The sequence below is a fragment of the Sipha flava genome, unplaced genomic scaffold (assembly GCF_003268045.1).
Source record: "Sipha flava isolate LNK unplaced genomic scaffold, YSA_version1 600_pilon_pilon, whole genome shotgun sequence".
Classification (NCBI taxonomy): domain Eukaryota; kingdom Metazoa; phylum Arthropoda; class Insecta; order Hemiptera; family Aphididae; genus Sipha; species Sipha flava.
Window position 1 is genome coordinate 25178 of NW_020273578.1, and position 27770 is coordinate 52947.

General features: G+C 28.4%; 1 protein-coding gene and 2 long non-coding RNA genes across 3 annotated transcripts; 2 read left to right on the top strand and 1 right to left on the bottom strand.

Moving 5' to 3' along the window:
• The first annotated feature begins 120 nt into the window (after window positions 1-120).
• LOC112691327 (myrosinase 1-like) lies at window positions 121-5223 on the top strand. The gene is made up of 12 exons (XM_025565509.1): window positions 121-231; window positions 291-500; window positions 669-802; window positions 881-1015; window positions 1076-1198; window positions 1260-1440; window positions 1507-1604; window positions 1672-1813; window positions 2899-3047; window positions 3109-3243; window positions 3315-3420; window positions 4575-5223. Exons 2-12 carry the CDS (start codon window positions 419-421, stop codon window positions 4721-4723), a joined length of 1434 nt encoding a protein of 477 aa, XP_025421294.1. The 5' UTR covers window positions 121-231; window positions 291-418; the 3' UTR covers window positions 4724-5223.
• A 10055-nt stretch (window positions 5224-15278) lies between these two features.
• On the bottom strand, window positions 15279-27512 carry LOC112691329. Its single transcript, XR_003149301.1, has 3 exons — window positions 27291-27512; window positions 16700-16742; window positions 15279-15957 (listed from the first exon to the last, which is right to left on the bottom strand). It is a non-coding gene; the product is annotated as an uncharacterized LOC112691329 (long non-coding RNA).
• On the top strand, window positions 22091-24917 carry LOC112691328. The gene is made up of 3 exons (XR_003149300.1): window positions 22091-22299; window positions 22428-23009; window positions 24371-24917. It is a non-coding gene; the product is annotated as an uncharacterized LOC112691328 (long non-coding RNA).
• Window positions 27513-27770: the final 258 nt, after the last annotated feature.

The window sequence follows — 27770 nt, forward strand, 5'->3', positions numbered from 1 at the left end:
CATTGGGTTCTTTAACAATGTACTATGCTTATATGCTGACGGTTATTTATGAAATCATGATATTTTGATAACCCCTGATGGTCTGTAAAAAAAAAAAATTAAACTGATAAGTACGAAATTGGTTCAGTCCGTATAACAAATAAATAATCAATTAACCCTGTTCTATTTAGTATTCCTGTTGCTTACAATATTATTGCTTCAATGATATTTTCGGTCTCCTTTGTTTAAAAGGTAAAGGTGTTTAATTTGTGTGGAAGTATTAAAAACTAAGAGTATAATTTTTATTATAGGTGTTAAATTATAAAAATTGTTTGTATTGAAAAGATTCATTTCTGAACACATTGAATCTTTATGTGATGAAAATTTCTGCGTCTCAGTATCATAATATTTACTGTTTCACGTGTACCTAAATACAATTATGGATTATAAATTCCCAAGTGAGTTTATGTTTGGTGCTTCAACTGCTTCATATCAAATAGAAGGAGCCTGGAATGAAAATGGTAATCTTCAAATTAAACCCAATCACTACACACATATTATGTCAATATGTTTAAAAGTTAATATTGTTATTCTATAGTTATATTTATTGTTGGAATACTATAATCATAATTTATACAATACAAAATATTTATTACAATGACAAAACCATATATTATGTTTACTTTTAGGAAAAGGAGAAAACATTTGGGATCATTTGGTTCATAATAGACCAGAACTAATAAAAGATAAAACCAATGGAGATATTGCTTGTGATTCCTACCATAAGTATAAAGAAGACATTGCACTGGCTAAGCATTTAAATGTAAATATTTTGTATTTTGTTTTAATTTATAAAATAGTCTTAATTGTATAATTTAAATCATTATTTGAATTAATTTAGCTGAAGTTTTATCGCTTTTCAATATCATGGGCTCGTATAGTACCATCTGGGGAAGTTAACTCTTTAAATCTTGATGGAATAGCATACTACAATCGTCTTATTGATGAACTTATTGCCAATGATATTATTCCATTTGTAAGTATTTTCACATTACAGTATAAAACATTATAGAACTATGTAAAAAATTAAATACAGGTTACAATGTATCATTGGGATCTCCCTCAATATCTTCAAGATCTAGGAGGTTGGGTTAATCCAATTATGTCAGATTACTTTAAAGAATATGCTCGAGTGCTATTCACCCATTTTGGAGATAGAGTAAATTATTTCATTAATTTATAAAATGAATTCTTTATCATTATAGAACGTTTTGTGGTAGGTAAAATGGTGGATAACAATTAATGAACCAATGGAGGTATGTCAAGGTTATGCTAATAAAGGCTATGCTCCATACTTACATTTAAAAAATACAGGTTATTATTTAGCAGCTCATACACTACTTATTGCCCATGGAAAAGTGTATAGATTGTATGAAAATATGTTTAAATCCCAACAAAAAGGTATATTTACATAGTAAAACCATGGTTAGGTTTTTTATACAATTTTTAAATTCCTTACTTTTTTAGGTAATATAAGTATTTCAATAAATGGTGTATTCTTTATACCAAAAAATGCAGATTCACCTGAAGATATAAAGACTGCTGAGAGAGCAAATCAATTTGAAGTACTAAATATATTTTGTAATGCCTATAATTATCTAACATTATTAAATCTAATAGTTTTGTATTTAGAGAGGATGGTTTAGTCATCCTGTGTACAAAGGAGATTATCCACCCGTAATGAGAGAGTGGGTAGATAAAAAAAGTCTAGATGAAGGAAGACCCTGGTCAACATTACCAAAATTTACAGATTATGAAATTGAATTAATCAAAGGTACTAACTTAATAGTAATTTTTAATTTTATATTTTAATAATATAATTAAGGATTAATGATGGGTTGAACTGAACCCTAAATGAAAAAAAACAAACCAAACTATTTACCATTTAGGTATGTTAAAAATTTGAACTTGTAAACATTATTAATCTAACAATTTAAAATTAATTTTCTGTAATTTATAATTTAAAGTAAGTATCATAGTAGGTTTTACTATTTTTTTATTTTATTTTTTTATTATTTCAATTAGGTATGATAAATTATAATAATTCCATGTTGAAGCATGTGATTAATTTTGTAAATATCTATATGTAATATTATCACAGATTATTTTTCATCTGTTGAGTGTTAATATGATCACAATCAAAAATCTATTTTTGGAAAAATGAAAAGAAAAATTATAAATTTTATTTGTATCTTATATTTTTAATATTTTTATCAGAAATAATAGTATTGGATATTAATTAATAATTATTATAATTTATTATATATTTTTAGGTGTGTTAGATTTTGTACAATGTAAGTAAAATTTTCATAATTTCAATCTATTTATAAAAAGAGAAACAAATTATGAGTTTGAATTTTAGTTAGATAAAAATTTTAATAGTTTGGTTTGGTTCGGGTTTGTTTGAATATTTATAAATTTAGTTCCAGTCCGTAATATTTTGACAATTTTCGGTTTGAGTTAAGTTTGACAAGGAAAAATCAGATTCGACCTTTCACTACTAAAAATCTAAAGTACTGCAGTAATTATCCCGAGAACCACACAATCATATTTTTGATTCTTTATTTAGTGTTAAAAACATATTAATTTAAACATTTGAACACCATTCCTTTAGTTGTCATTCAGTTTTCAATTATGACCCACTGCACATTCCACTAGAAGAGTATTACATTTGTATCTTATTTTTTAAAAGTAGAATAGTATCATTAATATCTTACAAATATATTTATAATATAAATAATATTATGATCCCCAACTATCCCATTCATGAAAAATATCGCAAAGATCTTTGGAACACCTCAAAATACAAAAATTAAAAAAAAAAAATCGTTCTTAATAAATTATTTTATTTTTTTACAGGCACTGCTGATTTTTATGCCCTTAATCATTATTCTTCTCGTTTAGTTACTCATGGTAGTGATCCAAAATATAATTATAATCCAGATGCAGAATATGCTACATCAGTAGATGAGTCATGGCCCATATCACCTGAAGCTCCATGGATAGCAGTAAGAAATAAATTTATTTTATATTTTTCCATGGTATAAATTACTAAAATAAAGGTTTTAGGTAGTACCTGATGGATTAAGACAACTTTTGATATGGTTAAAAAATGAATATGGAAATCCACCTTTAATTATAACAGAAAATGGATATGGCGACAATGGACAATTAAATGATTTTGATAGAATAAATTACCTAAAGGCATTTACTTTCATTAATATTTAATACATTATTCATTCATTTTTATTGTTTAATTTTTTTAAATTATATAGGGTTATTTACATGCTACATTACAAGCAATACATGAAGACAATTGTAATATTATTGGCTATACAGTATGGTCACTTTTGGACAATTTTGAATGGATGTATGGTTTTTTCGTAAGTTATTTGAATAATTTTATATTACTATTATTTGGGTAGAGGACTTGTAGCTCTAAAAATTCACCAAATATGCACATTAATATACAAAATATACATTTTAAAATGAATTTTTTTGAACAAAAAATAAGAATTTTTCTGTAGGTATTTCTTCTTCTTCTTTTTCTTCTTCGTGGTTTTCGGCTTTCAAGACCATACCATCCAGAAAATTTGCCTCCAACTTTCTCTTTCTAACGATAATTCCTTTCAATCCTCTCCTGACTACTTTTACGTCTTCTTTTACTCTGTCTTCCCATCTTAATCTTAGGTGTCCCAGTGGTCTTTTTCCTTGTGGAACCCTTTCTATCATTGTTCTCAGCAGCAATCCTTCCTTACGCCCATTGTGTCCTTCCCAGATTATTCGTTTCTTATTGATGTCTTTCACAATATTCAGGTTTTGATACATTTCTTTTAGTTCTCAATTTTTTCGGATTCTCCATTCCCCAGTATTGATATCTTTACATGGACCATATATTTTCCTAAGTATTTTCCTTTCAAAAACAATCAATGAGTTTTCGTCTGTCATTCGCAACGTCCATGTTTCCTACCTATAAGTTACTACTGGTTTTATTAGTGTCCGATATATCTGAATCTTTAAATTTGTTGAAAGTGTTCTGGATTGCAGTACCTTTGTCTGCCCAAAGTAACACTTGTTACTAGTCTGTAGGTACTTACTATAATGAATACATTTTATTTACAACTTTATTTAACAACTTACAAGTTACAATTAATTAATTGTGTTTTCTTATCTAGATACTTACTTTAGACATTTTTATAATAAATAGTAAATATAACGTGTTTGGAATGTCAATCGTTGAGTAACGCAGCGATTACTGAAATATGAGTATGTCCAATGTCGGTGACAGGCGTCCCGTGGCCCGTATCAATATTTTGTGTGTTGAACAATATTATCTCATCTGTCTATAAATAAAATTAATAACCGGACATTCAATCTAATTGACAACTCTCAAGACGTGTTTTTAGAAAAACAATGATGGGTCTGGGAAAAGTCAAAAACCCATATTAATATTATGATCAAAATTTAAAATAATTTTAAATTCAACGTTATTTTATTTGTATAAATAAATAAATTTTTGTTTTTTTATTTTTTTACAACTCATTTTGGTATTGTCAAAGTAGACTTCAATGATCCTCATCGATCTCGTACACCAAAAGCATCATATACATTTTTCAAGAATGTGGTTGCTACTAGGCAATTGACGACTGATACTTATACTAGAATTCAATCTACTGAATTATAAAGAACTATTTTATTTTTTACGTAACTATTTTCATACTCAATTAAATTGTTTTTAGTAAAAATATGTTAGGACTTATTAATATATTACGTCAGCAGACCAAGTGGAAGGGGTTCAAAAAATCTGAAACCTTACAAGAGAGGACTAAATTTCAAATCTAATTTCAGTATAATAACTATCAAAATTTGAATTAATGTGTGAAAAAAGCAAAAGTTGATGAGTTACCAATAGAATCGAAGTCATACCATCTTAATATTATTATTATTATTATCCTTATTTTTATAACTGAAGAAATTCATTTTATTAATAAGAATAAAATAATTTAGGGGGATGTCTATGAAGAACATTGACATAAGATAAGAGGAGATAATTATTGTCTGACATGGAAGGGGTGATCAAAAATGCTAAAAATTGTGCTGACGTAATATTTGAATACTCCCTTTTATAATTTAATATAACATTTTATAATATTTTATTATTTCAAATATAAATATACTATTAACTATTTTTTGGTTGTAAATATTTTTATGTTTGTAGTTTGAGTTGACATTTAAAAAAATAAAAAAATGTTTTATAGGTTTATATACATGACAAATAATCAATATAATATATATATTCAATTAGGATATTAAGAATAAACCACACAATATTTTTATAAAAAGGTTTACCAAATAAACTTTTTTTTTATTACTTTATTATTTATTATACAAATATTTATATAATTATTGTTCTCATGGAAACATTGTCTTTTTTTTTAATTTATCAACTTTCTAAAATGCTGTTGATGTTGTTAAAGAAAATATACATTTATGTAAGTTCTCTAACATTATTATGTATGGCTAAGGTTCAAGGCCGTATTTGGGGTGGGTCCACGGTGTCTGGATCCCCCCTAAAAAAAAAATTTCTTCAATATTTTATGAATGTTTAAAATAATTATTTATTTTTAATACCAACATAAATATTTTCAGTCAAAAATGACTTAAACTCCAATTAACCATTGACTGCTTTTAGTTTTATATAATATCATATAAAAATATGATACTAATTAAAAGAAGATTAAATATTTTTCTGTGTTATTTTTAACTAAATATCAATAGTTAAATCCAATCAAATTACAATGTTTTGGACCCCTCTCGAAAACAATTTCTAGATACGGCCTTGCTAAAGTTATTATACATGCGAGTTCTGACCAAAATGTGTTCTGACGAGTATGTCCGAATCCTCGTCAGAACAAGGCGGTTACACTGTGCGTTTTTCGATATTCTGATTATCAGTAAGTATTTATTGTCCAGCAAATATGGACAAAATAGATGAATTTTATTTTCTTGAAAATTCGTTAATGTAGTTACTGTAGTTAAATGGTAAAAAAACTGAGCTTGCCAACCAGTTATTTTTTAGAAATTATGAAAAATGGGAGTTTTAAATGTTATTTCAAAATTGAGGTATATTCCGGAAAAGTTAGTGTTGAGTTTTGTAGCGAATTTCCCCCACTTTTGCCGAGAAATTCTGTTATGGTAATTTTTGTCACTCATATACCACAAGCACTTGTTCTCATACACAAGATTGATCAATTTATCATAATCTATTATTTATTCAAATCCATGCACGAAAACATCTAAAACAGATGTAGATTGCACGAAAAAATCAAACTTGAACGCTCAACTAAACGTAGCCAATTTTTTACCCGCCGCATAGCAGAGAATGCTCTCACAAGTAGCACTACTAATAGGAATTGTATAAACTATGTTCAACAATTTATACAAGTTTGAAAAAGTGTTGGGTGATACAATTTCATCCATTTCTGCAGGTTTTATCATTTCATTATCGGTAGATTATTTTTTAAGATTTTGTGCAACCATCATTTCTGCGTTTAAACTTTCCACATTGATATTCAATAAATTCTATACAAAATAAATTAACATTACCATTATTTTTTCATTTATGTTTAATTTAAAAACAATTAATTGACTTACTTTATAATGGTTGATAAATGTAAGGCTTTTTGAATAGTCAAACATTAAAAAGCCATCCACACTATTAGCCAACTTCATACTTTCCTTTGAAAATCTCAATTTAAGATTTATTATTATTGTGTCCAAAATAATAAAATAATTGATACGATAGCATGTCATAATATCATCTGAACTATGCTCTTTACTTTCACCAGTATTTACTTCAGTAATATAATTACTTAGTTATAATTACTTATTTGGCTGTGTTCTTTTTCTCATAGATCCTAATAAAATAAAAAGCCTTTTAATTTCAACTAATATTTTTAACAACTAAAAAAATATTTATATATAATATATATAATATTATCATATATTTTGAATTATTAATAATCTACCATTCATGGATATCTCCAACGGTATGTGGTTTTTTGTACAAAATTCAGTTATTTGAGTCCAAATTGTTAAAAAATATTCTTCACAGCGATTAGCTTCTAGGATGGCAATAACAGAATCTATTACTTGAGGTGCTTTACCCAACATTGCAGTCTTTTCCTGGAGTTTGTTACTTAGTATATTAATTATAAGTAAAATTTCATGTAAAACAAACAAATGCACAAGAAATTAAGTTTTTTCCATTGTGTACAGAATTCCTAAAAAAATTTAATATTAAAATATACTTAACAATGTAATTTTGTTTTAAATGGAAATCTATGAGTAAGTAATCTAACCTATAGCATTTGTAATGTTTTTTGTAAGTATTTTTTTCTATTTCATATTTTAAAGCTTTTATTATAGAAGATTTTGTAGTTTTTAAAACAGCAAGACCACCTTGTATCGCTAATCGAACATAGTTTTGTTTTTTTAATTCCAAATTTCTTTTGTGTATCAACCAACATCATATTCTTTTATGTGATTGAAAAATGAATATACAACCATTGCCGCAACTAGGTTTTGTGGGGCCCTAGTGCAAACAATAATTTGGGGGCCCTTTAAAATTATTTCACCATAATTTAATTTAGTAAGCATAATAATTTAAACAAGATAATATTAACATTTTAATATCAATAGTCTAGTTTTATTAATATGAAAGATTTTAATATTCAATTATACGTAAACCACAACACAATTTACTCGGAAATATTTTTATTATTATTTTAAGTTTTAAAATAATATCTACCTATACAGTATAAAAAAAAATTAAATACAAAACAAAAGTTTATTTATAAAATATTATGTTCAGACTACAATTTAAATACTAAATTAATTATTATTATTTAAAAAAACTCTTTTTTCGTGCTTTTTCATTGGCAAAATCATCAATTACTTTAATAATATTCAAATCTTGAGTTCTGTTGTGTTCAATATTTAGAATACTTATATTTGTAAATCTTTCATTTACAATGGAGTTTCTTAAATAATTTTTATAATTTTAAGTTTAGAAAAAGAACGCTCCGCTGACGCAACTGTGACAGGTAATGATGTAAAAATTACACAAGCAATTAATACATCTTTGTACAGAGATCCCATATCATTTTATAAAATGCATTATGCTAGTTTTTGAATAGTGTTTATTTTTGAGAGTGAATCAGTCAATATTTCTTTAATAGATAATATTTGTCTAGTTAAATCTGAACTAATGTCTTCTTTATAAAACAATATAAAGTCATACGTTGACTTTACAAGATAATCTTCATTAAAATTAAATATATTTTGTGGTAATAAAAAGTTAAACTTATCAACAACCTCCCGTAAACCTTTGAAACGGTATTTAAGTTGTACTAAAGTTATATTAATTGCAGACAAAAATACTTTAATTTTAAGATTTTCCTGGGTTAAATCTTGTCGTTTATCATCATCCAGATCACCAAAAAAATTCTTAGAAAATATTTTGCGCTTTATAATACTATTTACTGGTATGCCCCAACTATGACACAAGTCTGTTGCTGATTGAACAATATCGTTGTACTTATCTCTTAGATTTTGCATAGATGATATAGATGATTGTAAATATCCACATACAAGATGTAGACTTGTTTCAATAGATTCTGGTAGCAGAGCGTGGTTACTTCGATTGCAATCCAGTGTGACCTCTCGATAGTACGGGATCTCTGGCTGTACACTGAGTGAAAGAGTAGTTACATATCTGGTAGCAGAAAGTGGTTACTCCGATTATAATTTATTTTATTTTAGTTGCTGTGGTATCAAAAATAATAGGATCTATGGGCCCATCTTATTTTGTTTATTAACGTGTGATTTTAATAAATAGTTAATTCGCGCGTGATTTAATTCTGTTTTTTTATATTTTTTTCTTTTTGCCTTTTTTTGATCACATTTTTATATACTTAATTCGGGTTTTTCTTTTTTTTCTGCATACTTATTTGATATAAATATGGCCGCCAATGAAGTCGTGAAACAAGCTGAGAGAGCGAGAGAGCGTGCCGAAATCAAGCGACATAGTTACGCAAATCAAATCGGCTCCATTCATACCGTAGCAGTGCACAGCATCGATGAGAACGAACTCGTATCTCAATTATTTGTTTTGGTCGATCAACTCGACGAATTTTGGTCCGCGTTCAATGTAGAGGACGATGCCTGTTTAGACCAGTTGATCGAGCTCGGTACTTCGAATGCATACTCCGATAAATTAAAACTTGAATTACTTGAGAAAATCGCGTTCGTCAAATCCATCGTTAACCGTTTTCGTGACACGGTCCGGGACTGCGTCAAGGTACGATCATATCGTGCTGCTGCGACAGTTTTTATTATTATTATTATTTTTATTATTTATATTGAATAGCGCGTCTGCGGCGCATTTCTATGTATTTTCTTTTGTATGTGTAAGGGCGCCCACCTTTATGATTATTATTATTACCTGCTTTGTATTTTCAATTAATAGTAGTAGGGCCAGTTGGCCCATTTAAACTTAATTTATGTGTTTTTCTGTATTATATTATCAACCTCATCCTTAAACTATTGTTGGTCTACGATTGCGAGCTGTTGGTAATATTTTGTTTTCACATCTAGTGTGACCTCTCGATAGAACGGGGCTTCTGGCCATACACTGAGTGAAAGAGTGGTTATAATTTCTTAGAAATTAAATAAAACAGTCGTAAAATTTGTTCCCATATTGAAAGTATTAAGACAAATTTAAAAGTTTTCAGTTTTTTTTTTAGACCTATGGCTCTATTAGATTATTCTTTTTTATTACTAGTTAAAATTATATTCGTTAATGATTTTAATACATTTTTTACGAAACTTCAGGGCAAAAACTGCATTATGTCTTGATTCCCATCGAGTAGTACATACTTTTTTCAAGACAATTTCGGCTATGTCATCACCTAAGGCCAATGTTGCCCACCTAGGAGCACTACTACTGAAAAATAAAAACAAATTTTGAACAATTTAAAAAAAATTTAACATTTTGGGAGTATTTTTGGCCATATCTGATAACACAAGATTCAAATTGTGAGCAGCACAATGTACGTAAGATGCACCAGAAATTATGTCTGAAATTTTTTTTTGAACACCGAAAGAGCAACCACTCATCACAGAGGCCCCGTCATAACCTTGACCTCTACATTTATTAATATTCAAGTAATATGTATTAAAATAGTTTTTATCAAATTGACATGCCTTCCAGCATTATGTTTATACAAGGGATAAAATCCTAAAAATGATTCTTTAATTGCTAATTTTAATTTTTTATAATCAACAATTGTGTACCGAAAAATAAAACTAACTTGGTCTAACTTCGTAATATCTTGTGTAGAGAGATAAAGTACGCGGACGTCGGCGTTCAGGTGGATGAGCTGCCGGTGACCGCGGAAGCGTTCACCGAGATGGAACATCTGACGCCGTCCACGGAACTTGGAACATTAAAGCACTGGCTGAGAACCGTAAGGGATCATATGAAGCGTACCAATGCCAAAGACGGGCCCGAAGAGGACTCGGTTGTGACAACCGGAGGAGCTGCGGTGGAAGAGACCGCTTCCACCTTCAGTTTCCTCAGTACGTTACCGTCGGGCCCCTCTGATGGGTTCGCTGCATTAAAACCGTCGAAACCACCGACCACCGCCCAAGAACATCGGGACCCGTGTCCCCCCGACGCCGAGGTGAAACCGGCCGCTTGGCGGTTCCAGCGACGACCTGTTGTCGATAAGTTGCACTTCTCGGTGTCCACATGCCCGGACGTGTTGGCCGCGCACTTGGCCCGAAGGTGCGCTTTCGGTACGGTCGTCGACCCGTTTTGCGGTGTCGGCCGCCTGGCCGTTCGGCTGGCACGAACGAGCCGAAAGGTGATCGCCGTGGACATCGACCCGGCCAAAATACCGTTGGCCCGCCAGAAGGCCGCGGAACAGGGAGTCGCCCACCGGATCGAGTTTCGAGTCGACTATAGCTTCGCTGCGCTGTCCGGAGTGACGTCTGACGCGGTGATCACTTCACCGTGGGCGACCCGGCGTGGGATCGAAACCCATGGTTCTGCGCCGAGGATTTGTGCAGCCGCCAGAAGGGTGGACTAGCCGGCATTCTCAATTTGGCGCGTGAAATCGTCCCCGTTATCGTTCTCCACGTGCCCAAAACTATCCACATGTCTCAGACTGCGGATGTGTCGAGAAACCATGGTTTTGGACGCGTGGAGATCGTACACGTCAGCGTTGAGGGGTGGAAGAACTCCTCAAACGTTGTTCTCTACCTGGAGAGGTTGATCGAGGGTGGAGGATCGATCGAACCGACCGTCTCCGAAGTGATGTTAAATCCGAAGTCGGTAGTAACGCCACCGAGACCATATGCATAATCGTATGTTTAATCAGCAGTGGATGGAAGACATCGTGATCCAGAACATTTTCATTTTATATATTTTTATACATTTTTATAAATTTTATATATTTTATACATTTTTATACATTTTTTAGATTTTTTTTTTTTTATACAATTATTCATACCTTTTTTTGTATGGTACTACTTTTTTCAACTACCTAATTTAATTCGTCATTTTTTTTTGGTTTTTTCCCTTCACAGGGTTTTTCTTTTTTTTTACCATTTTTATAATATATTTATTTTTTCATATTTCCAATTTTTCTCTTATTTTATAAACATTTCCACTTTTTTTTATAGTTACATAATTTTTACTACATTACCTTTTTTCTATGTAGAAATTTTATATTTTTAGGATGTTGAAATTAGTGAAAATTAATAATAAATAATAAATAAATAAAATAAATAATAAATAATAAATTAATAATAAATAATAATAATAATTAATTAATAAATTAATTTTATATTTATTATATTATTTATAATATTTATATATATATTTTATATGATTTGTCTTGATTTGGTTTTTTCTTTCTTCACAGGATTTTAACACGGCGTGTATTCATCTTTTTTTTATTCTAAATTAACAATTTTCATTTTTGATCATAATGTGGAGTTTTTTTTTAATATTTTCATTAATTCTACTGCCCTATGGTTTTTCTGTAATTATTGGTAATGATAATTTTTTCGTGATATTAATAAATTGGGCATGGATGTTGTAGTAGTAAGATAGTAGTAAAATTGATTGCAGTATTGCACTAAGATATATCGAAAATTGCATTTTAAAGAATCTAAAATTGCACTAAAAAAAAATAATGTTTTGTTATTATTCATAAAATTACGTTTATTTTATCTGCCATTAACTTATTCTAATTTATATATTATATATTATATAAAACAGACTCATTAGCATAGACGCAACTAGGGGGGGTGCTTAAAAGTGCTTCAGCACCCCTAAGATAAAAAATTAATAATTGAAAAATGATATAAAAATAGTATTTTTCTTATTTTGTGTAGTTATTTTTATTTGATGCTTTTATTAAAAAGATTAATTGTTTATGACTATAAGTTAATTACATTATCAGAAATACTTGAAAATATTCCACTAATCATTGCAAGATAATACTAGTGTGAATATTATACGTTATATATTGTATAATATTTTTTTAATTTATGTATTTCTTATTACTGTATAACCTAAATAAAATAATATAGGTTAGGCTTGTTAATATTTATATTTATAAAATAAAATATTAATGTATATAAATTGTTATGGTACATTTAGTGACTAAATTGAGATATGGTACTTGGGGGGTGTGTGTGAGGGTTAGTGTGAGCTACTTCATTTCAGCACTCCCAATATTTGGGCTTCAATTGTGCCTATGCTCATTAATTACAATTTATAAAGATTTATATATGAAGTATAAAAATATATATACATGTACTTAAAAATGTTGTTGCATTGAACTGTAAGTAATTTTTTTTAAATTTTCAAAATCCAATGTTTTTCAATTTGGAGCCAGTAAGTTTTTATACTTCAAAAATCATCGTTCTACGTCGATTGATGTGATTGGAGCGTACTTAAAATAAACTAAATCGCTTGACGTCAAATCTTCGGGTAAACTAACAGTTTTCATTCTCCAGTCAGTAAATCATTTATTATACGAGTACTTATGATTTTAAATACAGTATTTTTTTTATATAATTTTCAATGAACTTTTCATTGTTTTTTGTGTTTAATATATAATCTTATCTGTAGGCATTGTAAATACGATGAATCCAATAATCGCAATATGACGAAACCGATATGATTTTAAAAATAATCAATTTGTCAATCGTTTTGACCATACATACAATATCAATATACAATTATATATATAAACAATGTACATCAATACATTATGTACTTTAGCTTTAAAAAATTTGGTAGTTTTATTTCATGATATTTTTATAAAATCGTTGGAAAAGTATTAAAAATGTGAAATTATGAAAATTTAGAAAATAGTTAAAATAGTTTTTATTAATGAGTAAAATCAACAAAATTCAATTTTCAATTCATTCCATTTCTAAGATGTTACTGTAGTTATACAAAAAAGTTTCACACACGAAACGAAATACGAATACACACATTACAAGTTACAACAATTGAGAGACGAAATCGCAGTAATTCACACAAATGAAATGATTTCACAACGCGTCGTTGACGAACGCGTGGAGGCTTGGAGGCACCATAGATTCACAATAGATGATATAATTACGATGAAATTAACGATTTATTAAAAATAATTAACGATGAAATTACTGACAATTTTAAATACATTGTAATTCAGGAATTAAAAAATCGTTTTAAGTTAGAATGAAATCCTTCCAGTGTCATGTCTGCTAGACAAATTGCATCTTTTTTCGACCTAAGATACAAAGATTTAAAACACGAGGCAGCAGATGCAAAAGAGAAAATTCGAACACGAATTAAGAGTTTATTATATAATATTAGTGAAAATAAAAGAGACATGCAAATTCAAACATTTGAGACCAGTGGCGCACAGAAGATTTTTTTATAAGGGTGTCGAAAATATATATTTCGAGGTACCCACCCACACCCACCAGTAAAGTCTGAGTTCAGGCATAGTATAACTCTTATTTTTAAGTGGTTTTGTTTTTTTCTTACTAACAAAAATACTAGAAAAAAATTTTTTTTTTAAATAAATCTAATATTAATTATTTTCAATTTTCTAGGTATTAATTTATAAGTTTGTATAGCATAATTTTTGGGATTGAGCCCTACTACTTCTCATGTGACGCATTAGTTCTAGGGTAAACTTAATTAGTATATTGATTTGAATAGCTGAATAATTGGTTAGTATTCAATTAAACAAATATTCATACAAGTTCACACAGAACTAGCCAACTAACCTAACCCCTGACCCTCCCTGTGTGCGCCACTGTCTGAGACAAAAAACAACTCTGGTGCACTTGTATTTCTATACGGTGATAACGACAACTGTAATACAGCTGATTATATAGTTCAATATCAAAATTACTTGGTTGAACCACAACTAAGGTTTGATTCTGATGCTTTGGAATGGTGGATGACGCGTGCAACAAAGTATCCGTTAATGGTTATTTTAGCTGTTAAGTATTTAGGTATACCAGCAACATCAGTATGTTTTGAAAAGTGTTTCTCGATCGCTGGAAACATAGTAACGGCTATGAGAAGTTGTTTGGCGCTCGAGACTGTAAATATGTTAGTTTTCCTTTATCAAAACAAACAATTATTATAATTTATTATTATTATTATTATTTTTACTACTATTTATTTATTTATTCATTTATTTATTTATTGATGTTAGTTACTTCAATTATTATTTATTACATTTTCTAGGATTGTCTAGATTTATTTATTTAGTCTTTAATATGACCTATATTTTCGTATGTTTAAAAACAAAATATTATGTAATATTATAACTTAAAATTAATTAATTAATTAATAATTTATATTTTTTTAAAATTGAGTTTATTTAAGTATACATATAAAAATATTGTATTATTTGTCATAACTTTAATTATCAGTTTCTTAGATATATTTATTTACTCTTGTTGAGCACTGATAATACTATTTGTATATTAAATAAGTTCTTAATTAACAAAATAATTTTTAGATTTTTTAATAAATAATAATAAAATTCATAAATATAATGTAATACAATTGCTATAAAGAAATTTAATATTTAATCATAGAGAAATCTCAACTATTACAATACAAAAACATGGAGAATAAAATACATGGGTAATGTCTGGTATTTAGATACATGGATAATGACGGGTATTTACAAATACACGTGTATTTTATTTATTTATTTTTATCGTATTAAATTAATAATAACCTCTAACCATTACATGTTATATCCATGGATCTAATACTAATAAAGTCTATGGTTATATCAGCAATAAGAACATAACAAATTCACAACCATTAATTATCATCTCCATCCTAGTTATGAGAAATTGTCATGATTTATGAAAACCAAACGTGATTATTCAAATTTCAAAACAATTTTGGAACCATCGTTGAACACTCGAATGTTAGTAGTCACCAAATCATAATTATATCATAGAACCCAACGGATATACTTGCGTTTTACTGCGATCGAATTCAACCGCATCGATCACCGTTCGACCCGAAACCACCCTATGTCTAGCGAGCGAGAGTTCGACGATCTGGTGATGTTCATCGGCGACGTGATTGTTGGGTCGCGTGGTCGCGGCGTCAGCGTAGACGCGTTGCGCCGAACGTTGTGCGAACGGTACGGCCTGGAACACTTCCGCATGGAACAAAACGCTGACCTACTTGCCGACGTTGTCGAGTATCTGCTTTTCACGAAACGAGTAATACTGATGGCTCCAGACCGTACATCCCAGCATTTTTGATTTTGACAATTCATAATTGTAACATTATATACCTATATCAAACTAACACTTATATAAATATTAATATTATATCATAGCTATAAAAATTAATAATATATGGATGTACCAAAATATTTATATACTTATATGTATATTTTATTATATTTATTTTTGCAATCAGGGCCCGATTTAGGATTCGTATGTCCAACCTGTGATGTGGGCCCTAGCAAAGAGTTTTTAGGAAATAGGAAGGGCATATGCACAAATAAAGGGGGGGCGAGAGAGCTCTAAAACCCCCTCTAAAATATAAATATTTTTTATTTCGCAAAATTTAAGGGTCCTCCTCTCCCAAATTTTTTTTTATGGTCATCTCTTTTTATATAAATCGTTAAAAATTGTTCGGAGGAACAACAGCCCTCCTCTCCAATCTCAAACGCTATTATAACTCATGATAAAAATCTTAAAATTAATAATATAATAATATATGCTCCTCAAAAAAGAACGGTTAAACCTACTTCTAAAACATTTTCAAATCATTTTTTTAAAATTGAAGTGCTACTTTTTAATTTCTAGTATTTTGCCTGAAAAAAATGACATTTAAAATAAATTATTAATGTGCAGATTCAATTACCACACAGTAGTTATGGTATTGGACACTATTTATTATTATTTGCAACAGTAGTAATTAAATTAACAAGTATGTAACACAGGAGTGTACCCAGGAATGTTTTATGTGGGGTCCAACATTTTTATTTCATCTGTTCTCTAATTATATTTATAGTTTAACTCAATACCAACAAATTACCTCTAGAGGTCCGCGATACTCATATCGGGAGTCCTCGGCAGCCCTAAAACATAACATATGTACATCAATACATGAAATGAGTGCATCATTATAATATTGTTAATAAATAATAATAATTAATATTATTATTTTTTTTATATATATATTTTTAATTATATAATAGATAGATTTTATCATTACACGATGTTATAAATCTTGTGTATCAACCATCATATTAAGCTAATAAATTTAAGTTTTAAGAATATTAAAAAAATAAATTAAAACTAAAATAATTAAATTTAAGTTAACTGAAAAATTAAGTGAAATAAGAATAGTTATAAATATATATGTTTTGTTATGTCTATTAATGTAATTTATTATATAAAATAATTATTTATATAAATATATATAAATATTATTATAATTATTTTGGTTTAAATAACATGAGATGTTTTGTCTAAAAAAAAGTATTAAACAAAAAATTAGTAAGGGGGTCCGCAATTTCTAAAAATCTCTCATTAGGGGTCCGTAAACTACAAAAGTTTAAGAACCGCTGCTCTAGACTAAGAATTTATTTCTATAAAAAAATATTTGTTCATTTATTTATATACTATTATTATTTCGAATATTTACCATTAACTCCTTTAAATTTTAAATTTATTATTTACAATTTTTATAAGGCGTGCATAAAATAGCTGACAATAAAACAACCAAATCGTAATGTAGCCTAAAAATAATTTAGCCGGCATGCTGCGGCAAATATAACAACCGACAAATATTTGATAAGAACTGATTAAATCAGTTTATCAAATTTTGACAAATTGGTTTTGAACTCGGAGATAACCATGCAAAAGATAAGATGATGACTACGGCAATGGTTTTAACTTCAAGAAAAAAATCAACATTTTAAGTTAATTATCTGGAGTTAACATTTGGTATACCGGTGTGAATAGACAATTGTTACACTTGCAAGTAAGAAAATAGAATAAAGATGTGATTCTTAACGTTAAGTTTGAAACATTTAAGTATTTCAGGATAATCAATTTTAGAATTTAATAAGATGTAAAGCCAGCGTAAGCTATTAAATTGCCTTCTGAATTCTTATTTTTATTTTTATTTTTATTTATTTTTTTAATTCGCCTTTATTTGCACATTACAGCAAAGCGATTACATAAGAGAAAATGAAAATTTTTTTTATTTTATTTTAATATTTTTATATTCAATTTAAAATATTTTAGTGAAGTGATGAATAGGTGAAATGTAATTTTCAAAAAATAATATTATTTACTTTTCTTTTCAATATTTGAGCGGGTTTTATGAATTTTTTTTGCGACTCTGTGACTATAGCTTTGGGTACTAAATTATCTACAATTAAATAATTATTTTTTGGAGTCTACTTTTCAAAAGTATCGACGAGCATGCTACCTTAAGTTAATTATCTGTTATTAAGTTAGTAAAACCACAATATAATTTATAAATTACCTTATATTAGTATAATAATTATAAATATAATATAATTATAATAATATATATATATTATTATAATTATCATTATCAATTATTTTGGCCCTGTATTATAATTTATAATATAAAAAGTATTTTTAACTTATTAGATTTGATTTCATCTTTTTTTTTTATTAAAAGATAACGCTGTTTTATAATTTTTACTGTATTTTTTTTTTCATTGTAATTTTCTCTTCAAAAAATAATGTGAAATACTTAAATACAACAGTAAAAACTTGATTAAAAGTCAATAACTCTAAAAAAGACTAGACTAACTTCTCGCATGAGCTCTACCGCAGTTTACGATCTACTAATCGGTTACGGGACGTTTATCACACAATTACGATAGAATTTAGTTTATTGACTTATTATTTATCATATGATATAGTATACATTTTCCTACATCATGTGCTGAATATAATCTGAAATCCCACCGCTTGTTAGACACTTGTCGCATGCACTCCACCACATGATTACAAACATTTTTTTTGCCCATTCAAGGATTGGCATACTCCTTGCCTGTATGCTGTAATCTATATAATTTTTTATAATCATATTATTTTATGTAACTAATCTTTTTTTTAGTTTTTATATTTTTTGTTTATATTATGATATATATATATATATTATTATTATAATATTATGTATAAATTAATAATTATTGGAATATATATAATATTCTATTATAAATATTAATATTTAATGTATATATGAATTCTGAATCAATTTGCAATAAACACGGGTTTATCATACATATATTTTGCCCGCGTGTCTAGGTTTCCGTTTATTCTAATACACGTTCACAATCACGACCTCTAATTTACACTACTAAAGTTGAGCAAATTTTGAGATTCTTTTCTCAGCATTTTTTTCTTATATTAAGTTTTCACTACAATTACAATACAATTCTGTTAAAAATGTTAGTTCAATGCATTAAATTTCAAGATGTTATCTACTGTACCAAAAGTTAGAATATGTTTAACTGTATGATCGAGCAATACTTGTAATTTTATTTCCACATTTGTTTCACTCAATAATATACCGGTTTCCCTTGGATAACACTTCTTCTTAGCTTCTTGAACTAAATCATAAGTAGGATATCAATAATTGATATTGATATGATATGATATTGATATGATTTAGTTAAAACAGTTTTATAATTATTATAAAACTGTTTTAATGCTTTCAGACCTGATTTTTTATTTTTGGTAAAAGAATATTTTTTTTATAAATTTAAAATTTTAGCTATTTCAGTATGACATATTACATTTTTGATAATTTTTCCACCTTTATTTGCGGAAATACAGTTAAGTTCACAAAATTGACCCAGCGGTCTATAAGGAATGTATTGAACATAAATGTATATGACATTTCTCGTAGAATGTGTGAGTTCTATGTTGTCTAGAGAATTTGAGGTTTTTGTATTTTATTGGATTTTTTAAACGGTCAACTGCTGAAATCTGTTGAACCATATCAAATACCATCTGGCGGCATACTGCTATCAGTTCTGTTCACTATTGTCTGAACTTTTGAATACATTAAGTGCGCTTGTAGAAGGTGATGAATTATTTAGGGACCTGACTTTTCTCTTAGATGTTACAGATCAATTCTGGTGCATTTAAACATTGAATATCGCCTAAAAATAATTTTCAATTTTATATGGTTGTTGTAACCATTTTAAACTTTTTTAATTAGTTTTCTTATATTCGAGTGTAACTAATGTTTCAAGATCTTCGGTTACTTTATTCGACGTATAATTCAAATCATTATCAAAACATTCCATTAATTCATCAAATTCGTCACTTGTATTACTAACTTATTTGGTAAAAATATTTACTTTATTGCTCCAAATTATTTAGAACTTTCAGTAATTTTTAAAATCAACTTAAGTATCTTTTGTATTTAGAAATTTTGATAAAATTTATTTAATAAATTAGATTACATAGTTGAAAATTTTCGATACAGCTTAATATCAACTATAAAGTTCACGTATTTTTATAACCCAATCTATATTATATTAAATAAAGAGATACAATTTATTAATTTAAATAAAAAAAAAGCGTAAATATGTTCATTTCAAACATTTACTCGTATTTTAACGTTATAATGAACATTTTAAATACTTATATCAATAAATTAAGACTCCTGTAGAAAGAATTCATAATACTTCCACGGTTCCTCAGCTGGCCGTAAGAAGCGATGAAATGAGGTCGCGTTAGGTTGACAACCGGTGTAAAAATTTTGTCAAAGAATATGAGGAGTCTGAAATAAAACTTAGAGGGTTTGTCCCATCCCGGATGTGTGCGGGGACGATAAGTGAGAGAAATTATTATACGAGTAGTTAAAGGTGGAGGAGGCCCAGATTATGAAGTGTGTGATATCAGCCGGACAACCAGTGTGGTAGTTGATTCACCAGTTATATGTTCAAGTTTACCCAATACGGGTAATATCAACGGTGTACGAACATTACCATTGCGTACCTGGTTAAATTTTCGTCTAGTTGTAAGAGATAGGTATAAAGTGAGAATAGGCACGTAGAATGTTGGAACGTTAACAGGCATAAGTAGAGAATTTTGCGGAAGTATTAAAGAGGAGGAAGGTTAATATTTGTTGTGTTTAGGAAATTAAGTTGAAAAAAAAGAAAGCAAAAAACTAGGAGAGGATTATAAAATAATATATTCAGGTAGGATTAGTATTAGTAATGGGGTTGGAGTAATATTGTATGAGAAGATGAAAAGTACGGTAGAAAGGACGGTAGTACGGATACGGTAGTACGGATGAAAAGTAGGTAGTAAACGTAGGTAGAAAAGCGATAGAATTATTACTGTAAAATTGGTATTTGAGGAAAACATATTAAACGTAATAAATGAGTCTGCACCACAAGAAGAATGTGAAGAAAAAGAAAAGTTTTGGCGAGTGATGGATGAGATGATACAATGAATACTAGAAAATGAAGATACTGTGATTGGTGGTAATATGAATGGACATATATGTAAGTAATGAGAGAGTTAAGTACGAAAGAGTGCATAGAGAGTATAGATTTGACGAGAGGAATGAGGCTGGAGAAAAAATTTTGAATTTTGCATCATCGTATGAGCTTGTAAATACATATTTTAAAAAAAGAGAAGAGTCATTATATGTCATTATATAACATATGAGAGTAGAAAAAATAGGTTGTAGATTATTTTATATGGAAGAGAGATAGTATAAAAAGAGTAAAAGATTGTAAAGTGATTCCCAGCGAGAGTGTAATAACATAACATACTCGTAAATTGATAATAATAATGGAATTATGGTGTAATGTAAAAAGGTGATTATAATAAGTAAAAAAAGGAAAACCGAAAAAGAATTAAGAATTTGATGGTGCAAATTAATAGGAAACAAATCGATTATTATACCTCGAAGCAGAGCCGAATTTGACGGAGGGTTTTAAGAACAATTGCCCTGAGCAGCAGATGTTTGGGGGAAGCATCCGGATGCCGGAATACTTTAAAAATAAATTTTTATATTTACCTTTGGTTTAAGAAATGTATGAAAAAATTATCAACTTGAAATAAAAATATAGATTTATTATATTTATATTATTTGATCTATAAAATGAGTATGGGATTGGGCCATCTAGAGAATACACAAATATATTAGTATGTAATGATTAAATGTTTTTAAATGCTTTGATTAAATATAAATGTATTTTTAATCTATGATAGTAGTATAAAACTATAACGGTACGTCCTAGGTAAACGCGATTTTGCGAGCGGGCAAGCGGGTGGGCGACACGATAAAATTAAAAATAGATTTAATTTATGGAATGTCCTATCTAGAAGTTAAACAAGTGGGCGGGCTCGCGATTAAAATATTATCGCTCGCGTCAAAAAAAAATATTTTTGTTTTTGACACGGGCGACTAGTACTATTTTTGAATACTTCAATTCAGTTGTTTGTGTATTTTAATTTATAAAACTGAACATTTATTCAAAAACATGGATTCATAAGTAGAACTTCTTGTTTCTGAAGTTCAGAAAAAATCTATTTTATATAATATGAAAGATACGAATTATCGTAACCGCATATTAGTGGACCAAGCGTGGGAAAGTGTATCCACAAAGGTTGAAATGCCAAGTAAGCGATTATACATTATTACATATTTTACATATTTTGTATACAATAAATACGTATAATTATTTTTAATAAACTTGCATAATATTATAACAATTAAATAAATAATAATAATAATAATAATTTTTAAGAATGTACTACGTTCACAACAAACAACTATCAACTTGGATCATCAACTTGAAAATAATCGAAAAATATTTACGTCTACAAATCATCCGCCCGCAACCAGGACGCTCGCGCGCGTTGAATATCGCGTCGCCCGCCCGCTCGCAAAATCGCGTTCACCTAGGACGCACCGTAAGTGTCGCTGTTGTGTTGTACGTACACCCATTCAGACAATAAAGATCATAACATAGATAATGACGAAAAATCAAAATAACATAGACTGCACTATTTTAATATGGTAAAGTGATACGTAGAAGTCAATGTTACGCTTTATCATTATCAGACTGTTTTCCGGGTACTACTACCTCGGTGTTTAAAAATAAACTATATAACGACTCGAAGGTTTAAATTAAATCTATTTTGAATTTTATCGCGTCGCTCGCCCTCTCGCCCGCTCGCAAAATCGCGTTTACCTAGGACGCACCGTTATGTATGTTTACTGTTCAGTTTTAGTGTGCTTAATTTTGTTAAGTGTTTTGGTACAAAATTTCAAGTCCACTGTGTGGAGGCAGACAACTTTGAATTTTTCCGCATCCGAAATACATTTTGTAAGTTTTATTCCATGTTGTTCAAAAATGTATTTAACTGTGTTGTAATGTATTACTTCCCTGCTTAGATAATTTTAAATATGTACCTATTTCATAATAACTTATTATTAAATTTGATTTAAGTATTGATTTGATATTATAAAACTAATGATTTAAGTAAATAGGACACACCATTCTACTCATACCTATAACAGTGGCTCGTGATGTTCAAATGAATTGTGTGTAATTTAGTAATTATAATGAAAATATCCTTTTATAAAATAAAATATATTATACGTTTTTTTTGTCGTCTTCATTTTTTTCTTTTTTGTACAAATTATTTTATTTTATTTCTGCGCTATTTAGTAAATCACTTTATGCTAGAATTATATGTATAGATATTTAGTATATTATATTTATTTATATATTACCCTCTTATGTATATATTTATATTCATGGGCGTGATCAAGGGGGTTCAACTCCCCATGGACTATACAATTATAAATATTTATTTTTTTTACATACACATATTTTTATTTTTTATGAATGTGGACATAATTTTTCTTAGTAAAATTGATCCTATCAACAACATCAGGGGTGGTTTTCGATAGCAAATTTTGTATTAGTTAATTTTATATTTCTCAATCATTTTCCCAATGATTGCGTAAAACCGATGAAAAATAGCAAAAAAACGACACCATTTACGAAATGTCGAAATGTAGGTAAAAAGTTGAATGAAAATTGCTTCACAAATTCAAAATTAGTAATTTTTTTTAATTTATAATTCTTCCATTTTTTTTTTCAATTGTTATTCTATTTCTTGAGCACTGACTTCGTAACGCTATATAAGTATCAATTTGTATATTTTTTTAAATATCTATAGAATTAAAAATATTAGGGTGAGAAGAATTAAACGAACTATTTAAATTCCATGGAAAAATTCACAATTGTCAATCTCACGTATATCGATGATAAATATTCTGACCATATTTTTGGTGAAAAGTCAGTGTTATTTTTATATATGAATCTAATATAATATATTATTATTATATATATATATTATTACTATATTATAGTCTACTACAGTAAACTACTACTGTAAAATGTAGCAAATAGAGAACCAGATATATTCTTTTGTTATGAGTCGTTATTACACCTGTACACCTAGACATGAGCCGTTACCGACCTATAGAAATAAAATCCTACATATACCATAGCATGTAACAAAAAAGCTCGACAATTTTTTTAAGTATTCATACTATATAATTTTTTTTATAATTTAATTTTAATAGTATATATTAATTAATGCAACTTAATTTATAGGCATTATTTTTGGGTCTTAGTACCAATTCTTGATAGGTATAAAATATTTTGAATTTCAGAATATGAAAAGTATCCAGAGAAGTGGCGATGCTAATCGAAAATTAAAAAAGCAAAAAGAAAAAAAAATTGAAAATTACATTAAAAAAACTAAATGTATATCTAATTTTTATAAGTCAGACTTAATACTTCTAAAAGTACCATATTTATAAAAATGTATTTATTTTTTATTACTTACTAACTATTTAGTATTTACTGTAAATTACATTTAATCAAACTGTGATATTATTATTCATACAGAAATTTGCGATTTGTGAAGCATGAATAGTTATATTTATAGTTAGTGATATTTTAAACTTGAAATAAAAAAGTTTAGGCAGATCATTTTAACGGGCAAGTATGCAAATTTTTAATTTTTCCTTTACTACATGGATAATGTTAATTTTTTACTGCTAGGGGCCTTGAAAAATCGATTTGCCCAGGGCATCCGAAAGTCTAAATCCGGCCCTACCTCGAAAAATAAGCAGCAAGGGCGCCCATATGGGGGGCAAGGGAAGAACATGTCCCCCCTGAAAAATGTCAAAAATCTTGTAATATTGTTTATTATGATCAGAAAATATTTATTTAAATAGAATTTAAAAATTTAATTTAATATATGAAAATCTATAATTTGTTTATGAAAAATCTATTTATTTAGTTGCAAAATCAGGTTATCAACTATAAATAACAATACGCTTTTTCGTTTCTATTCTATGGATAAATATAAATTCTTAAAATATTGTGTGTTTCCAGTAATACGGTATATATATACAGTGAAACCTGTATATAACGGACAGTCACTGGACTAAAATAATTGTCCGTTATAGACAGGTTTCAATGTTTTAAAAATTACAATTTTTACGTACATTTGTATTATTTTATATTTTATAATATGTATTAGGTATAATCTATTAATATTATATACACATTATGCACATACATTATAAATTTAATTTTAATTATTATTTTAATATTACATACATACAATGACATATTATAAATTTGTTACATTATATTTATATTAATTTATTAATTATTTCTTAAAAAATGATTCTATTGATGGTTGTTTTTTGAACTTCGATTTGGTGATTTCCAACTCGTGATGAATGAGTAATTCACGGCACGGGAGGTGGCATTGCTAAAGAAAATATGTACAACTCTGACTGCGAACCGATAGTAACTGATTAAAAACGTTTGATACTCATGGTTATCATTTATACGTATTGCAATTTATATCTGGATATATTTCTGTACAAATTTCAACTTTATAAATTCAATAGGTTACTTGCAATTAGCGTTATCGTAATCGGCGATAATGTAATTGGTCGTAATCCGTGTTTTCACTGAATGACCTAATTGCGTTCCTTATCGACGCTGTTTCGTAGCATGTATGTATTTTTGTCCGTTATGAAATTGTCGGGTTAAATATTAGTGTCAGTGTCCGTAATAGAAGGAGTTCGTTTAGTCAGGTTCACTGTATATATTTGTGTGTGTACACAACCATAATATTTATATAATATTTGTAAATTAATATTTTAATAAATATAACTGTTTTAAGTGTCCAATTTATATTATTAATTAAATAAAAATTTCAATAAATTACTTATATGGTAAATTGGTTAAATAATTATTATTTTATAGTCTTCCAGTTTGATATATATATATATATATATAAAATGTAATAGTATAATGTAAAATTGTAAACCCCTTCCAATATCGTAGGTCATTCCTATTTATGAATAGATTGATAAATTAAAATGTTGTCCCCCCCCCTTGAGAATTTTCCCATAGGCGTACTTGATAAGCAGTGCAATTATTTTCTTGTTTCTTTCAAGATGATTCATAGTAATGACTCGTTGTAGTCGTCTTTATTAATTGCAATAAACGTTACACACTAGTCACATTTTCAGTAATGAATTATTCAAGGCGCTGCCACTAGTTCGTAGGAAAACACTTCTACATCGCGTAAGACGTTTTGCCCTGACGCCAATGTAATAGAGCTATTATGTTGAGATTGTTTTCTGCGGCGCAAAAAACGCGCTCCTAACAGTGTTTATTTCAGGGTGATGATCGGGGACGTAATACCCCCCAGGGAAAAATGTATACCCCTCTACAAAATGTATGACATTACGTAAACTACCTACATATGATTGTGATGCGATAATATGTGAAACGAGTTATTATACGATTGTAAGTTATTTTGTGCGTCACGGTTGTTAATAAAAAAAAATAAATATTTAGTATAATAATTTTTTGGGGTATTACCTTTTCGTATATCAATAGTCAATTAATGTGTATCAAATTATACGGCAATATAATTGATTTTAGATACCTTATCGCATGTGGGTAATTTTTAAAATGTGCTGTCGTCTGTACACTGTTTACGACTACGTCTTGTTGATTGTCTTGTTTGATTTGTATTAGTTTGACCGTCTTTTAGTGTTTTTTGGCCAGTAATTATATCAAAACGCAAAAGCAATTCTATTTTAGATATGTTTCGAAAAAAATAAATGTGGCCGATGCATGAACAAGAAGACATTGATGACCCACCGGTTATACCTTCACCAGCTTCACCCACGAAGTTAATCAAAGATCAAAATGTTCATCAAGTATTAAAAACTTATTCTTATCAAAAAAATTGGGAAAAATCGTTCAACCGGCTGTATTTTAATGCTGAAAAGGGTGAGCTTTTTGTAAGGTAGGTATGTGAAACATTTTGGAACCTCTAAGGAAAACGTATCTTAAAGCAGGTAGGTATAATATTCCGCCGTATAAAGGCAATATCAGTATACAGTTATTATAAATCTAAAATTGCGTATAAATTAAAATTATCTTGAAATTAAATGTATTAATTTAGATATTAATATTTATGTACATAAAAACATGCTTAATTTGTTTTTGGATCTTATTAGTAGTAAATATTAATAAAAAATAATTACGTACAGTGTCGTAAAACCCGGGTGTGCAGAGTATGCATCGCACGCAGGCCCCGGTCGTACCATATCATGGGGCTTCATAAGGTTTAATGCTAAAAATGTAGAATGATAGGGGGCTCAGCATTTGATTTACACACGAGCTTCAAGTAATTCAGTTACGGCACTGATTATGTACATTATTTTTTACAAAAAATTATAAAACAAAATCTTTGGACTATTAAAAAAATGTTTTTTTATTCTTTTTTATTAGAATTTTTAATAAAAAAGTAATTTGTAGTTATAATTTATCAATTTATTAATTTAAAATAATGTGACTGATCAATAAGTATTAATAACAAAATTCCCGTATATTTTTATAAACCACTAAAATAAATAATTATAGTATAGATAATATTATTCTATGGATATTTACTACATTATTTTTATTTTTATTGGTAGATAAAAAATATATATTTTTTATACGTTATATAAATCATAAATATTATAT

What these genes read in the sequence shown, in the direction of transcription:
- LOC112691327 (XM_025565509.1), top strand. Translation starts at nt 419, where the DNA reads ATGGATTATAAATTCCCAAGTGAGTTTATGTTTGGTGCTTCAACTGCT. An exon ending in TGAAATTGAATTAATCAAAG is followed by an intron (nt 1,814 to 2,898) that starts GTACTAACTTAA and finishes ATTTTTTTACAG; the next exon opens with GCACTGCTGATTTTTATGCC. An exon ending in ATAGAATAAATTACCTAAAG is followed by an intron (nt 3,244 to 3,314) that starts GCATTTACTTTC and finishes TAAATTATATAG; the next exon opens with GGTTATTTACATGCTACATT.